Below are 16,561 nucleotides of genomic sequence, written 5' to 3'. Positions count from 1 at the left end.
CATCTGTTTTTCCCAGTACATTGTCTGGTCTTCTCATATGGATCTTTGAAGCCTGTACAAACTTGTATACGGTGGATTTGTATTGCATTAGATTTAAGTTCAAAATCTGGTTTAGCAACTGTGACTAATTTATGCAAGTGAGAAGAAGGAAAACAATATTGAAGGAGATTACTGTGGGCCACCTGATCCCGAATTTTATAAAATCTAATATCCGATACCCGATCTGAAAATGATTTTGGGTACCTAGATACCCGACTCAGGTATCCAATCTCAAAAAATCGGGTATCCAGTCTCGATTGTGGATTTTTTAAAATATTTTTTTTAATTATTTTTTAAAGAAAATTAACTACAAAATTTTAGAATATAAACCTGTAGTTCGAATTTGATACAAACTTGAACTAGTTCAAGTTTAAGATAAATAACTACCATTCCCTCTATCCTAGAATGAGAGTCGTTTCTCTATTTTAGTTTGTCCGTTAATAGGAGTCCCGGTTTACTTTTACCATAAATGGTAATATGGTCTCACCTTCCACTAACTCATTTCACTCACATTTCATTTAAAACTAATATATACAAGTTGGACTCTTATTCCACTAACTTTTTTCCACCAACTTTTCTTAACATTTCTTGAAATTCGTGCCGCCAAGAAATGAGACTCCTAATGGCGGACGGAAGGAGTACAAATTATTAGAAATAAAACTTAAGAGTTAAGGATTTCGGGAGTACCTTTGAATTTTTTAAATAATAAAATAAATACATAATTTTTTAAATTAAAAAAAAAATTGGTTAATTCGGGTATATCCGATACCAATAATCCAAAAATCCTATACCCGATCCCGAAATCCGAAAAATCTGGTTTCGAGTATCCAATTATCTGATATTTCGGGTTCGGATAGCGGATATCCAAATTCCGATATCTATTTTGACAGGCCTAAGTGTGGCAATGATATTTTAATTTATTATTGAGAGTGTACTATTACAAACAACCAATGTACAGTTTTTAAAAGGGGTATTGGTCTTTAAAATTATAAACTTTAATTGAATTAAATATTTTTCACGAACTTTAAATTTGGTCGCAAACATAAAAAAGAAAAAGCTTATGCTTTGTAGTGGATTGATTTTTCATGAAATGAGGAAAAAAATTGATTTTGTGAGGAATATGATATAGCCTAAGTTTATAATTTTTGCAGTCAAAGTTAAAGTTCATGGAAATCCCAAAATTTGGCTCAAATATGTTATTTTCGAAACCATAATACTCTTTAATGAACTATAAGATGGTAGTGGAGTATAATTTTGTAAATAATAATAATGATATAAATAAATAAAACATAAGATACAAAAACAAAAATAAAGTAAATATACATAGTAAAATATAGAGTATAGTAAAATATAGAGTGAACTGCACCAAATACCTCTAGCTTTTGCACTTATTGCACCAGTGACCCCTAATAAAAAAATAGCACCTGAGGGGCCTAACCAAACATACAATCACAAACGAGGTTTTTTAAGCCATTCTTTGGACGAAAATGTCCTAATGGCTTAAAGGGCATTTTTGTCTGATCATCTTGAAACCTGCACACCTACTTCATAGACCTGCGATTTACCTGCTATTGTCTAATAATTAAGGGAGTGGATCCCCTGCAGTGGTGAAAACACAGAGGGGCTGTTGTGCCATAATATGCCACCGTTTTGCACAAATTGCTACGGTCCTTGAAACATTTTCAATTGGCTGTCATTTTATATTGCAGTATCCTCAAGTCATTTGATCTATGATTAGGTTAACACACGTCCACACTGCTAAGGCCACCCACAACGCGTTACGCGGGTGGCTCGAATCCCGTCCCTCCGTGACGAAACGGGCGCGGGATGGGTTGCAGCGTCCCGTCTCGTCCCCAGTCCGCCGAGACACCCGTCACTCCGAGACAGCGCGAGAGCTGTCTCGCCACGCGCTCGCGCGACGTGGCGCCGTCCGGTGCGATGCGTGACGCCCACTCGCCTGCCCACGAGTGGGTTTCGTCACGCTGACGCAATAAATCATTTTTTTTAAAAAAATCGAATTAAAAAAAAACGGCTATGGATCTGGCATGCGTACTTCGGGGTCCTCGGATCGAACAACGACGTAAACGTGTTCCACCAATCCGACCTCTTCGCCGAAGTTTTGGATGGTAAAGCACCGACCATCAACTTCATCGCTAACAACCGGCGGTATAAAATGAGGTACTATCTTGCCGACGGCATCTACCCGAAGTGGCCAACCTTCGTGAAGACGTGCAACAGGCTTGTGAACGCAACACATGCTCTTTTTGCGCAGAAGCAGGAGGCTGCTCGCAAGGATGTGGAGAGAGCGTTCGGGGTTCTCCAAGCGCGCTTCAACAATATCAAAGCCCCGGCTCGGACGTGGTTTATGGAGAGTATGGTCGACATCATGTATACGTGCATAATCTTGCACAACATGATTGTCCAAGACGAAAGACCTGAGGCGGGAAATTGGTTCGACCCTGAAGCCCTCGGAAGCTCTACCGCAAGTAGTCTGCCTCGCAGTGGAGTGCATCCGTCTATACAAGAACGGTTGTCTATTCGGGCAAGGACACGTGACTCTACCGCCCACGCCCAACTCCAAAATGATCTAATTGAGCACATTTGGGCAAAATTTGGCAACCGGTAGACGCACATCATCGCCGTTCTTCTGCTTCTTTGAGCTTTAAGATTTTGAATTTAGTGAGAGTGAGCGAAAGAAATTAAATTATGTATTTTTTATTTTTTAAAGAATTTTATGTTGTAATTTTATTTTATTTAATGAAATATGTTTTTATTAATTGAATTTGTTGGAAATAAAAATGAAAAATGAAAAATGAATGAATAGTAATTTAAGAGATGGTTAAGAGACGGATAAGAGATGGAGGGTTGCAGGTTCTGTCCCTTAATAATTTAAGAGACGGTTAAGGGACGGATAAGAGACAGCGCTGCAGATGGCCTAATGAATTCAGAATTATTTAATTATTTATTGAATAGTACCTTTTCTTATAGTAATACTTTGTTGAATATGTATAAATTTTATCATTTAAAAGTTTTATTAACTAAGAGTATTCTATAAATTAATGTATTTCCTCCATCCCATAAAATATATCACACTTTCTTTTCTAGCTTGGCATACTAAAGATGTCACATTTCTATTTTTAGAAAAAGTTATCTCTCCCATTAATATAAAAATTATATTTTCTCTATCCACTTAACACACAAAATAATAGCTCATAATATCCCGTATCATCCTTGAGGAGAGGATTTTTGCACGTGTGCCGCATGCACGTGTCCCTCCTTTCAACAAGATTTATAATTTTCCCACTAATGCAACAAATATTACTAAGTATAAGCGTGAAGAGCGGGGTCGAACCACAGAGACTATGGACCTACTCAAGATTGTTTCTACGACACAATCGAAAAAGGGGTCGGCTGCTGCCACACATTCATTGAGTGGGTTAAGTTTCTAATCTACTTGACTTGGCGGAATTAAATTGGATCTATTTAACTGACCTAGCGGATGGGAAAAGTACGAACAGTTGCATGACAACTAAACTCATGGCAACTTGTAAACTGGAGTTAAACTAACTAGAACACCTGTGACTGAAGGAACATGCTGAAACTTTTCCAAAATAGGCAGACAAAGATGCAAAAGCAAGTGGGGACCATTTTTCCTAAACTGGCTGGGGCTGACAGAAAAGCTGTGAAAAGCAAAAGAGCAAAAGCAAATAGCAGATCTGATTTTCTAACTAACTTCTACTTCATCTTCTCCAAACAATCAAGTAAAAACAGAGCATGGAACAAAGCTTCAACACCATTGACGAAATAAAACAGAGCATGCTTCAAAACGAGACGTAAACACGAAATTCAAGCTATAACTACCGGACCTACTCTCCTTGGTCAAGCAGAAAGCGGAATAAACACAGATTAACCTTGCATGCATCACCTAAACTAACAGATCTCATAAACCAAGCATGTGAACTACTAGATCTCAACCTCTAAACTATTGGAAATCATGTAAATATCATGGATCTAAACATCTAAGCCACCATTTGCGAAAAAGCATCCAAGAAACATGAGTAAATAGCATCATCAATATGAAAATAAACACCAAAGCTTCATAAAACTGGAAATAAGTCGAGATCCAAAGGCGGAGTCGTCAATTCCTCCAATGAAACTCGAGATCTAACTACAACGTCTCAAAAGCGGTAAAGAAAGCAAGGATCCAACGTCGGAGTCGTCAATTCCCCGTCGAAACCATTGAACTAAGCTAAGAAAGCAGTTAACTATCTAAACTAAGCTAATAGAGCAGTGGCGTTAAGCGCCTATGAGAGCTTCCTACCTAAACTACGATAGCGTTAAGCGCTGCTTCTTCATTGTGGAAAGCTTCTATTTATAGAGCAGCTTCAACTTCAACCCTAAGGCAACTTCTCGTCTGATTTGACCATTTTACCCTTGCAGTAATTGAGGATCTACATGTCACCACGCCATTCTGTCTCCTTGACCAGTTAGATAACTTTTTCTGCACTTTTGCTTCATTTCTGCTCAATCTGAACCTGCTCGATCAGTTTGCACCATCTACTTGATCGAGCAGATACCTGCACACTTAAGCTCACAATTTGTGCATTATCTCCCCCAAAAACATATAATATCGCCTAAAACCAATGCATGAAACAAGCCTTATCAATCCTACAAGTGTGCCATTTTTTGCACTAAAAATTTGTCAAATTTCAAAACATAAAATTTCATACTCCCTCCGTCTGCGAATAGAAGCCTCATTTCTTTTCGGCACTGGTGTTAAGGAATGTTAAGAGTAGTTAGTGAAAAAAGTTAGTGGTATATGGGTCCCACCTGTATTTATTAGTTTTAAATGAAATGGTAGAAAAAAGTTAGTGCTATATGAGTCTCATTTCTATTTATTAATTTTAAATAAAATGTGAGTGAAATGAGTTAGTGGAATATGAGGCATATTACCATTTATAGTATAAATGAATCAGACTCCTATTCGCGAACGGACTAAAATGAAAAAATGGGACTCCTAGTCGCGGACGGATGAGTATTCATTAATTTTGTCCAATACCCTAAATTAAAACACAAAATTTAATCAAAAGTTATTATTTAATAAAATTATCACTAAAATTTTAGTTCAAAACAAATTATCAACAAACTCTAATTATTATTTTAAATAAACTATTGATATTACATTAATTTATGATAATACTATAAAATTATGCTCAACAAAGTATTACTAAAAAATTTAGTAAAAATTTTAAACGATAAAATTTTAATTACTAAAAATTATGCTCAACAAAGTATTATAACAAAATACACTATTCAATAAATTACTAAATAATTTTCATCAAATAAAATTTAGTTTTATTTGTTTCTGAAATCTTGACCTATATTTATAGCAGGATCCCAGGATATATGTTACTAACAAAGTCCAACTTATCCAAATAAATAATGATAAAATGGTAATGTTATTCTAAGTCATGCCTATGCCAATTTGCATGGTGGGTTAGATTCTCTCTCATAGATGCAAATTTTAGTTTTATTCCACCATGTTCTTTTTACAAGCTAGCAATGCTTTAAAAGTCATGAAATGAAAATGGGGATTGATTCAAATTTTGATTTGACACTTTAGACACTGAAGTCATATCATTTGTTGATGTTGTCAGTCAAACAGACATGCTATAGGTTGCAGGGCGGCATCATCAATGTGGATAATTTGACAAGAATGCCCTTTAAGGGCCTGGTGGTTATCGTCTGAAAAAAACTCGTTTGTGATTGTATTTTTTGTTACGCCCCTCTGGTACTATTTTTTTTGTTAGGGGTCACTGGTGCAACAAGTGCAAAAATTAAGCATATTTGGTGCAGTTCACCCTAAAATATAAAATAAACTTAAGAAATTACAAAAAAATATAAAAAGCAAAGAAAAAAATATATAGAACTAAAAAAAATCAAAGAAATATATGGAAAGAATTGAAACATAAAAAATGTACAAAGAAGGATAACATAAAACTATTTAATAAAGTTATTGGTCCCTAACATAAATTTTGGCAAAATTTGGTATTTTTCACAAATCTAAAATTGATTGCAAAAATTATTAACTCATCAATTGTACTGAATTTCCCAGGAATTGAGAAAAAAAGTTGATGTAATAAGAAATCCGCAACAAAGTCTATGTTCATGATCTTTGCAACCAAATTTAAGTTAATAGGAGTACTACCAAATTTCAGTGAAAGTGAGTGATTATGGACTAATACCACTTCTAAAAATTATGTGTCTCGGTTTTAATTTTGGTTTGCCCCTTATTAATAATCTTATTTTATTTTTACTAGTATTATTTTTGATGGTAGACTCTATATTATATAAACTCATTTTATTTATATGCTAATATGTAAACATAATTTATATTATACTAACTTTTCAATTCATAATTTTTTTTAATATTTTTAAAAATCCATACTGAATTAAAGTGAAATACATATTAAGGCAAAAGACTTTAGAGCATCCGCATCGGTGTCTCGATGCGGGCTCGGTCTCGTCTCCGTCTCGTAGTGTAGCCCGGGGGAGGGGTGGTTGGCGGGCTGTCTCTCCACGCGCCAGCGCCACGTGGTGAGCTCTGGCGCGCAGCGTGCCCCCCCTCGCCGGCGCGCGAGTGGCGTCGTCATGCTGACGCAATAAATTATTTTTAAAAATAAAAAACGATTCTCCAGAAAAAAAAAATTAAAAATTTTAAAAAAATTTACCGTTAATATTACCGTTTGAAACAGTAATTTTTTTATTTTTTTATTTTTTTATTCTATAAATACTCATATTAACCTCTTTCATTTTAAAACACATTATCTCTCATCTTTTTTTCTTATCATCACTATCATATCATCTCTCTTTCCTCTCCAATTCTTCTCCCAAATTTAATCCATTTATGGATCCATTTGAGCAAATGCGTCGAATGATGGAAGAATCGCTAGAAGCGCCGACCATCAACTTCACCGCTAACAACCGCCAATTTAAAATGGGGTACTATCTTGCCGACGGCATCTATCCGAAGTGGCCAACCTTCGTGAAGACGTTCAACAGGCCGATAGATGACAAACAGGCTCTCTTTGCGCAGAAGCAAGAGGCTGCTCGCACGGATATGGAGAGAGCGTTTGGGGTTCTACAAGCTCGATTCCACCTTATTAAATCCCCGGCTCGTACGTGGTTTATGGAGAATGTGGTCGACATCATGTATACGTGCATAATCTTGCACAACATAATTGTCGCCGACGAAGGACCTGAGGCGGGAAATTGGTTCGACCCTGAAACCCCGGAAAGCTCTTCCGCAAGTAGTCCGCCTCACAGTGGAGTGCATCCTTCTTTGCAAGAGCGGTTGTGTGTTCGGGCAAGGACACGTGATTCTATGGCCCACGCCCAACTCCAGGGGGATCTAATGGAGCACATTTGGGCAAAATTTGGTAACCGTTAGACGATTACCGCATCACTTTCCATGATTATGCGGATTTCAATAAATTGTAATATTAGGATTTCAATTATGTATTTTCGTATTTTCGGATGTTGTAATTTTCATGTTTTTTAAATGATTTTATGAATTATTAGTATTAATTAAATATTTCAATGAAATATTAATTGAATTTGTTGGAAATAAAAATAAAAAATGAAATTGAATGAATAGTTAAGGGATGAGATGGTTAAGAGATGGAGGAATGCAGTTATTGTCTCTTAGTTAAGAGATGTGGTAAAAAGTGTAGCGAGACCAATGAATAATTAAGGGATGAGACGATTAAGAGACGGTATTGAGACATAGATATGGATCGCGTAACGCCTATCGGCAACGTAACCTCGAATTCAAAATTCATTTTTGTAAAACTCTGACATAAGTATTCATCTGTCATGCAGCCAATGAACATTTGACAAGAACGGCGCCTAACTATTCTATTAGAGCATCCACAATGGCGCCTAGCGCACCGCCTAGCCGAGCTCCGGCGCTAGGCGAACCATTGCAGAAGCCGAAAACCGCCGAGCGGTTTTTCAGAAATGAATTTCGCCTAGTGCTAGGCAGTCAAAAACCGCTGGGCTATGCGCTGGGCGATCCGCTCGGCGCCATTGCAGCGCCCGGATCGCCCAGCGGTTTTTTTTTTAAATTTTCGAAACACTATATATACGCGATTTGCACTTCATTTTCATTCGCACCACTTGTATTAACGAGTACTCTCTCTATCTTAATTTCTGTACAAGATCAACACCGAGAAATGGATCTGAACAACGAGCCTAGTTCAGGGACGAGCGGTTCTCAAACTCCCCCAATCCCCGTTGGAGGCGGATGGAATCAGATGCCCGGGTACTACAACATGTACCCGTGGCAGCAGATGCTACCCGAGATGCCGACCGGAGGGTGTCCGCCGGGGGGGTTCCCGGCGATGCGGGGTTGGGCACCCAATATGCAGATGATGCCGGGGTGGACACCCAATATGCAGATGATACCCGGGGAAGGTTCGGCGACGTAGGGGACGCCGGGGGGCATAGCGGCGACGCAGGGATTTTGCGTTGTCGGATTTGGGGTTTGATAGTCTCGGAGTTCCGGAAACTCCCGTTCAAACGGGGGGAGCAGTGCAGGGTAGTGGCACCCCAAAGAAGAAGGGCAAGGGAAAGAAGGTCGGGGAGTCGTCGCAGCCGGGTGGGGATGACCCTACGATACGGAGAAGGTGGACGGACGAGGAGAATGTTGCGCTGTCAAAGGCGTGGGTGAGTGTTTGCGACGATCCTCTTGTTTCTAATAACCAGAGGATCGTCAACGTGTGGGGCAAGGTAGCAGCAGCCTACCAGCTATTTTGCCCGGAGGGGAGGCCACACAACGGGGAGGATTGCCGGAAGGCGTGGAACCGAATCAGGGCTGCCGTCTCCCGATTTTCGGGTTTGTACGCCAACACCCTCCGCATGCAGAGTAGTGGCCAAACGGAGGACGACTGCAGGAGGATAGCGGAGAAAGCCTTCCCCCAGCCCGGGTTGTATAAGGACTTCACCTACTGGAACTGCTATCTTGTGCTGAACGACTCCGAGAAATTCCGAGTAGGTGTCGACGCTGGCTGGCCGAAGAAGCAATGATTGAACTATACCAGGGATTACAGCGGCAGCAGCGGTGGTTCCCACGACCTTCCCGAGACGGACCAGGTGCTCCCCAACCCTCGTTCGTTCGGCCGCCGACCTCGCCCCGATGGGCAAAAGCGGGCGCAACGGGAGGCGAGGGGGGTTCCCAGGAGGTCCAGTCGGCATCCCCTTTGACCGCCAGTCTACAGAGGATCTCAAGTACTTCGCGCGTCAACAAACGCGCCAGATGATGGTGAAGACGTTAGTCGAATGGCGAGCGGCGACGGACCCCCAGGAGAAGAGATTTCTCTTCACATTGCTCGAGAGCATGAATGACGATCTGCGTGGAGGCGGCAGCGGCGGTGGCAGCGGAGGCGGCGGTGACAGTGGCGACGGAGGCGGCGGTGGCGGTGGCGACGGCGGCGACGGAGGCGAGGGAGCCGACGTGTGATTTTTTTTAAGCAATGTACTTTTTCGATTATGAATGTAATTTTTTTTTATTAATGTACTTTTTTAAAAAAATTTTATTTTTTTTAATTTATTGTACTTTTTTTTAAAATTAAAATAGTATTATTAATGTTTCTCGTATATGTCTCGTAAATTAAATTTCGTATATTGTGTTATTAGTGATGTGGCTAATATTGTGTTATTAGTGATGTGGCTATTGATGTGGCTGAGCTATTTATGATATGGCTAGGCTATGGCTGAGCTATTTCTGATGTGGCAGGAGGATTTTTAGTATTGATGATGTGGCAGGAGGAGTTTGTGGCTAGACTATGGCTGGGCTATAACCATTATGGATGCTCTTAGTAATGACTTTCTCTGCCTAACTACATACTCCATGATTTTTTTTATTTGTCTTTTGGAATATGGTCACTAATTCACAATTAGTCCTCTGGACTACGTAATTCACATTTGATTTAAAAATGGCATCGTGTTATCGTTAATTATAACACGATAACTGAATTTTCATTACTTTCAAATTGCTTTATTCCCACTTCGTCGCCACAACTGAATTTGGATCACATTTCCGGTTAAATATAGTACTCGTATCTATTTTTGTTTTCAAAAATACTTTTTTCATCTGGTTATGAAGAGTTTTTATCAATAAAAGCCTCATTTTACTTTTATTATCCGAAATTTTACTAATTCAATATGTTCAAATTAAATTATAAAAGTATATAAATAGAAACTAAAACTCCCGAAATTGAGATTTGTAGAAGCAATTAAAAACTCCCGAAATTGGAACATCAAAACTAAAACGACACTTTGTGGTTGTTCTCGAACACCCAAGGCGGTTTGGAGAAGCCATGGCCGCGCCTCTGATGGTTTCTTTACTCCTACTTACATTTTTTCACGCAGCATCCGTTCTAGCCACCGCCAATTCCGATTTCGACGTTCGTCGCCATTTATCCACTGTCACCAGGTCCTTCAATTTTCAAATTTGCAACTTTCCTTCCCTTTATCAATTTCAATTAGTTTCAATTTCAAATCGTGAAGAATGATGTATTGCGATCAATTGTGAGAGAAATACCATATTGTGTTCGAGTATCGGTTATGAGGAAGGCTCGTTTAATTTTTTTATTTCCCCTTTTTATTCTTTTGAATTTGCTTACTGATCGAGTTCGTGTGAAGTTTTCCGACATCGAATTGATCATAGGAAGAGGGAGCTTGATTTATATGGAGTACGATTTAGGAGCTTATCGGAGTTGGAATGTGTTTTTTGCGTGTTTCCAAAGAAAAAAAAGCGGTCATTTATGATTGTTATTTTATTAGGTCATTCTTCTTAGGTAATGACGGGCGTCTCTTCTGTGCAGATATCATGTAGCGAAGGAAATATCTGACAATTCATATGTTCCTTCAAATGTTCCTGATCAGTGTAAACCTATTCACTTAAATCTTGTGGTAATACTCACATTTTGTAACAGCGGCTTCGTCGTATTTCATTTTCTGTTTCCATTATTTGTGGTACTCAAAGATTTTTCTGGCACTGTGATATTCAAGGTGTTTTTCTTTTGGTTTAAGTTTATAAGCTGAGCGGTGGTCGTGCTTAAATTGGTGATTCAATGTGAGGTACTTTAGCCTAATTGAAGTGCGGATGAATGGGAAAGTTTAGTTTTTTACTACATGTGAGCATATAATTTCTTTATCATCTATGGGCGGAGGGAGGAGGATGTGACACTTTGTTAGTGCTAAAACTTGGACATTTTCAGACGTGGGCTGTTAAAATTGGACAATGCAAAGTTGAAATAGATATGATGTAAATTCTCAGCATTTTAAAGTTACAGATAATTATAAGTATAATTACTTTGAACGATAGCAATTTTTATCATGTTGCCTGTTTTACTAGTTTCAGATATCCATAATGAAAATGTGGCTCATCGCCACTCTACAGTGTGTTAGTGCTCGTGGATTCTTAAGAGTTAATATGACTTGGCTTAATTATTTATGGCAGGCAAGACATGGGACTCGGGCTCCTACTAAGAAAAAAATGAAGCTACTAGATGCATTGGGCACTCGCTTGGAAGTCCTTTTAGAAAATGTTAAAGAAAAGAAGTCAGGTGCACTACCTGCATGGTTATGGGGATGGAAATCTCCTTGGACTGGAAAGCATAAAGGTGGAGAGTTGATTAGCTTAGGAGAAAGTGAACTGTATGAGCTCGGTATCAGAGTCAGAGAAAAATTTCCGCAATTGTTTCATGAGGATTATCATCCTGACATATATCCTATTAGAGCCACTCAGGTATCATGTTCGACAATTATGATTTATTTATTATTTATACTTATGCTTCAAAGAAGCCTCCGGCGCATACTTCAGTTTACTATTCATTTCATTTCTTTTAGTCTGCCTCTTGCATGAGATGAGAATTGCTTGTAGATCTTATGGCACATTAATTCATTTTCTCAGGGACATGTTAACATCTTGTGATTGGTGAGTCATATCGAGTCATATTGGAAACTAACTTCATGATATCATTTGTATTTTCTGTTGTTCACTTTTGGAGTGCGTATATGTGTGCAGAAATTAATAGTGATGACTATTTCAACTGGTAGACTGACAATCAATATCTGAATATTCTTCAATGGATTATTATCAGGTTTCACGAGCCTCAGCAAGTGCAGTGGCATTTGGCATGGGACTCTTTAGTGACCGTGGAAATCTGGGACCTGGGCACCATCGAGCTTTTGCAGTTATTAGTGAAAGTCGTGCAAGTGATATAATGTTGAGATTCCATGATTGCTGTCAAAACTACAAGGTAAGATATCATCTTCTGGAGACCCTACATTACTGCCACCAATGCTACTTATAATTATGTCGTCCATTTTTGCATATAATGGTAGCTCAAGCTGTGTGGTTGTCAACTACTAGTATAATATATAAATGTTAATGGTAGAAGTGAATTTTGTATCTTGTCAACATTTTGCAGTGGCCTGTACATGATGGTCCTTTATCTCAGAGCATGTTTTGCATCATGAGCTTTTCCTGGTTAATTTTATGTCTAAGTTAAACTAAGCAATAAGTCTGGTAAATTATCATGACATGGTAAGGAATTATGAATTATGATTTTCCTGTTATAACTTTGTTATTGATCACTCAATGCGATTATTGAAAGTGGCAACTTTCTTTTATACATGAACAAGGCTTTCAGGAAAAGTCAGGAACCATCTGTTGATAAACTCAAGGAACCCATACTGGATGAAATAACTAAAGAATTAGTGAAACACTGGGGTCTGAATTTCACAAGACAGGATGTATCATCTCTATGGTTTCTATGCAAACAGGTAATTTATTCCTCATTTTCTACCCAGCATCCCACTCTCTGTAAACATTTAACGAAATATGTAATTTGCTGCATTTTCTTGCAGGAAGCTGCTTTATTAAACAAAACTGATCAAGCTTGTTCCCTGTTCAGTCCATCTGAGGTACTTACTCTTCCTTATCTCCCGGTCTATGATGAGTAATAATTTGGTTTTACTGTGATTGTCTATTTACAAATGGAGTGTTTCTATGATCTAAAAGTGCCATATGTATTTCATATTTAGATTACGTTAATACATTAGAAATTCCATTTTTGTCATCATACATTATATTGACCTTTTCTCTCACTCATGTTCCCCCTCTTAATTTTGGTAGGTTGGTTTACTAGAATGGACAGACGATCTGGAGGTTTTCATCGTAAAAGGCTACGGTAATTCATTGAACTACCGGATGGGAGTTCCCTTACTTGGAGATGTTATGCAGTCAATGGAGCAAGCTATCAAGGCTAAGGAAGGTATTTTTTCCTCTTCTTTCATTTTCCTCAATTCATGAATTATTTCTTAGCTAACTACTTCCTCCGTCTCACTCGAGATGTCCACATTCCTGAGTGGTACGGGATTTTAGGAGGAGTTGTTAGGTGGGATAAGTTGAGGGAAAAAGGTAGTTGAATATTTTAATAAGGAGAAAGGAGAGAGATTTATTTCCAAATATAGAAAGTGGACATCTTGAGTTGGACAAACATAAAAAGGAAAGGTGGACATCTTGAGTGGGACGGAGGGTGTATTTCAACCGTTCACGATAGATTGTCCTCATTTATCTGTATTGTCTACAAGATACTGACTGAAAAATATTTCAGAACCAGGTTATCAGTTTGCAATGTAGATATAGAAGAATGACTTGTTTGTTCAATTATATATTACTCCTGTTTGTTCTGAATTTATTAATAATAATGCCGGCAAGAAGTATTATCTCTTATATGAAAAAATCATGTCTCATAACTATTTCTTCTCATTCTTCTCATTGTCTTGGGTTATAAAGATTACAACAAAGCAACATGAAACATGTTTTCAGTAAATACTAGCAAAAAGATCCATTGAATATGCTACTACTAAGTTTAACTTCTATTCATTTCCTTTAAAGTATGCTATACGGACTTATTATCTCTCTCTTCTAAATACTCGGAAATCTGAAACAGAATGGATAAAGGAGAGAGGAAAAATACCCTAGTGTGGATTGGCACCTATCCCCTCCTATCCTCAAAGTTCTGTCTCAGCTCCATGTATAATCTTTTTTCCTTTTTGTGATTTATAGAAGGACTAGTTCCTGGGAGCTATGAAATGGCCAAACTAAGATTCGCTCATGCAGAAACGCTGCTCCCATTTTCCTGTTTGATCGGGCTATTTCTTGATGGACGTGGTGAGATGATAATTGTTTATCCCTTCTATCAGTTTTTGGTGGCTTGTAGCTTAGGTTTGACCTTTAGTCTGTTTTGGGTTCTCAGACTTTGATAAAATATTAAGAGAAGAACCTTTGCAACTACCTCCTAAACCTCCCCAAACGAGAATATGGCATGGTAGCACAGTTGCTCCGTTTGCTGGAAATAACATGCTGGTCCTATATAGCTGCCCAGCCAACAACAATACAAGCAATTACTTTGTGCAAGTATTGCACAACGAACGTCCTACACGAATGGCAGTACGTGCATCATAGTCTTACTCCCAACTTTAAAATCCATCAGATCTTCATCTTTACTATAAGAATGCTATGGAATATGAGAACAACTATGAAGAAATTGTTGGGAGCTTTTATTTCTTGTTTCAAGTTATGTTAAATTACATTTCACGTACAGGGTTGTGGAGATTCAGACTTTTGCCCTTTCGAGGTGTTCAAGGTATAGATTGCCTTTTATGTACTCGTATTTAATAGTAGAAAGAATGTTTGTTAAATTGCTGCACATGTTTTGATCTCCTCAGGAAAAAATAGCTGCTCCTCACTTGAAGCATAACTACAACGATCTTTGTAGTGCGGAATCATTGCCAACGACACCAACAAACAAGCTATGGCAAATACTCGGTTGGTTTTTTCCAGCCAATACGAATGGAACTCAGAAAGACGAGCTATAGAGGAGCAGCTCTTAACAATTGTTGGCATCACAACTTTGGTAGTACCAGTTTTTGTGATAGGTACAGTTTATGTGAAGCTCAGAACTCCAATAAGACAGATGCAGTGCAGTTACTAACATGCTGATGATTTGAGGTCTGAGATCTTCCAAATGTTGATGTTCATCAGTTTTGAATTCCTTCCTTGCTCTGCTGGCTGTAAATTTTTGCTCTGTGCTACGCAACTTCCATGTAGAGAATCGTAAACGAGGCTAGGCGAGGCGAGCTAATTTATTGGACAATTTCTGTCAAATTAATCTTTGTTCCTGTGTTCACACAGGACTCACCCCCAAATCCCCAAAACAAAAATCATTTTCATCTTTATGCAGCATTCCTTTCGTTGAATTTTAACAAAATCTCGCAAAATTCAAGTGCAAACAACCGACTTATGCTGAGTTTTGTTTCAATACTATCAAGCTTCAACTTTAACAAGCAATTTGGAGGGAAATGAAATTGGAAAATTTCGTTTGCTGCTCAAAAATGGTGGGGGTAGACGATGGTATATGCAAAATTAAGTGACGGCATGTTTGGCATATATGGTGAAATATTAACAGTGACAGAGCATCGATGGCACCCATCTGTGGGTGCAAATCCATCACAGTGAACTACCTGTAATAAATTAGACAGAAAAAATGTTTTCTAAATTAAAAAGTATAAAAAATTATTATTAAGAAATGGACCAAAATGAAGTTAGTTTATATTTTTAAAGGATAAAGAGTACAATAATGCACATACTATAAAATAAATCAGTTAACCATTAAAAAAAACAACTTTTACAAGAGCATTGATTTTTGTCCCCAAAAAAATATAATCTTTTTTAAGAGAAACATCATGAATTACTTAATTAAAAATAAAAAAACATTTAATTTTAAATTAAAATTTAATAATCAATTGATAACTATTTATAAAACTCATTCGTCGTTGTGAGTAATATTACTTCTCTATTAAATTAGGCCCCTTCTTATTCTAAAGCCAACAACTGAAAAATTAAAATACAACGACGTTAATTAAGCATAATTAACAGTTTCTCTTATTACTAAGACATCAACAACTATATTTATAGATGCAGAATTTGATTCAGCACCATACACCTTGGATTATGGAGAAAAAAAAAAAGATCTTCCTAAAAATTATGGAGAAAAAAATTGGAAGAGGGCATAAGGAAGAAGAATATAGTTTTGAAATAATATCAGTTTCAATGCTAAAAAATAATATTGCACGCATAATATTGCACACAGTGCAAGTAGTTTGAAATAATATCATATTGAAAAGGTAAAATTGTAAATGGACAAAAATGTCCATCTCACTTTTGGGGGAATTTTCGGAAGAAATTGTACTAAAAATTGCAAAAGGATCGCCGATGAAATAAACCCTCCTTCTTCTTCTTCTTCTTCTTCTTCTTCTTCTTCTTCTTCTTCTTCTTCTTCTTCTTCTTCTTCTTTAGGTGGCTCCGATTTGACTACGAAAAATTGTATATGCCGCTAAAGAGTGGTTCATTCATATGTTTGAAATAATATCATATTTAGTAATGATT

General features: G+C 37.7%; 1 protein-coding gene across 1 annotated transcript; it reads left to right on the top strand.

Moving 5' to 3' along the window:
* The first annotated feature begins 10,332 nt into the window (after window positions 1-10,332).
* On the top strand, window positions 10,333-15,378 carry LOC121761912 (multiple inositol polyphosphate phosphatase 1-like). Its single transcript, XM_042157628.1, has 11 exons — window positions 10,333-10,534; window positions 10,926-11,013; window positions 11,564-11,851; window positions 12,207-12,365; window positions 12,751-12,891; window positions 12,976-13,032; window positions 13,244-13,382; window positions 14,180-14,284; window positions 14,370-14,563; window positions 14,718-14,759; window positions 14,842-15,378. The coding sequence occupies exons 1-11, from the start codon at window positions 10,419-10,421 to the stop codon at window positions 14,989-14,991; spliced, it is 1,479 nt and encodes a 492-aa protein (XP_042013562.1). The 5' UTR covers window positions 10,333-10,418; the 3' UTR covers window positions 14,992-15,378.
* Window positions 15,379-16,561: the final 1,183 nt, after the last annotated feature.

This window comes from Salvia splendens, chromosome 2, assembly GCF_004379255.2.
Source record: "Salvia splendens isolate huo1 chromosome 2, SspV2, whole genome shotgun sequence".
Taxonomy (NCBI): domain Eukaryota; kingdom Viridiplantae; phylum Streptophyta; class Magnoliopsida; order Lamiales; family Lamiaceae; genus Salvia; species Salvia splendens.
The sequence above is the reverse complement of the archived record's forward strand: the minus strand, read 5'-3'. Positions and strand labels throughout refer to the sequence as shown.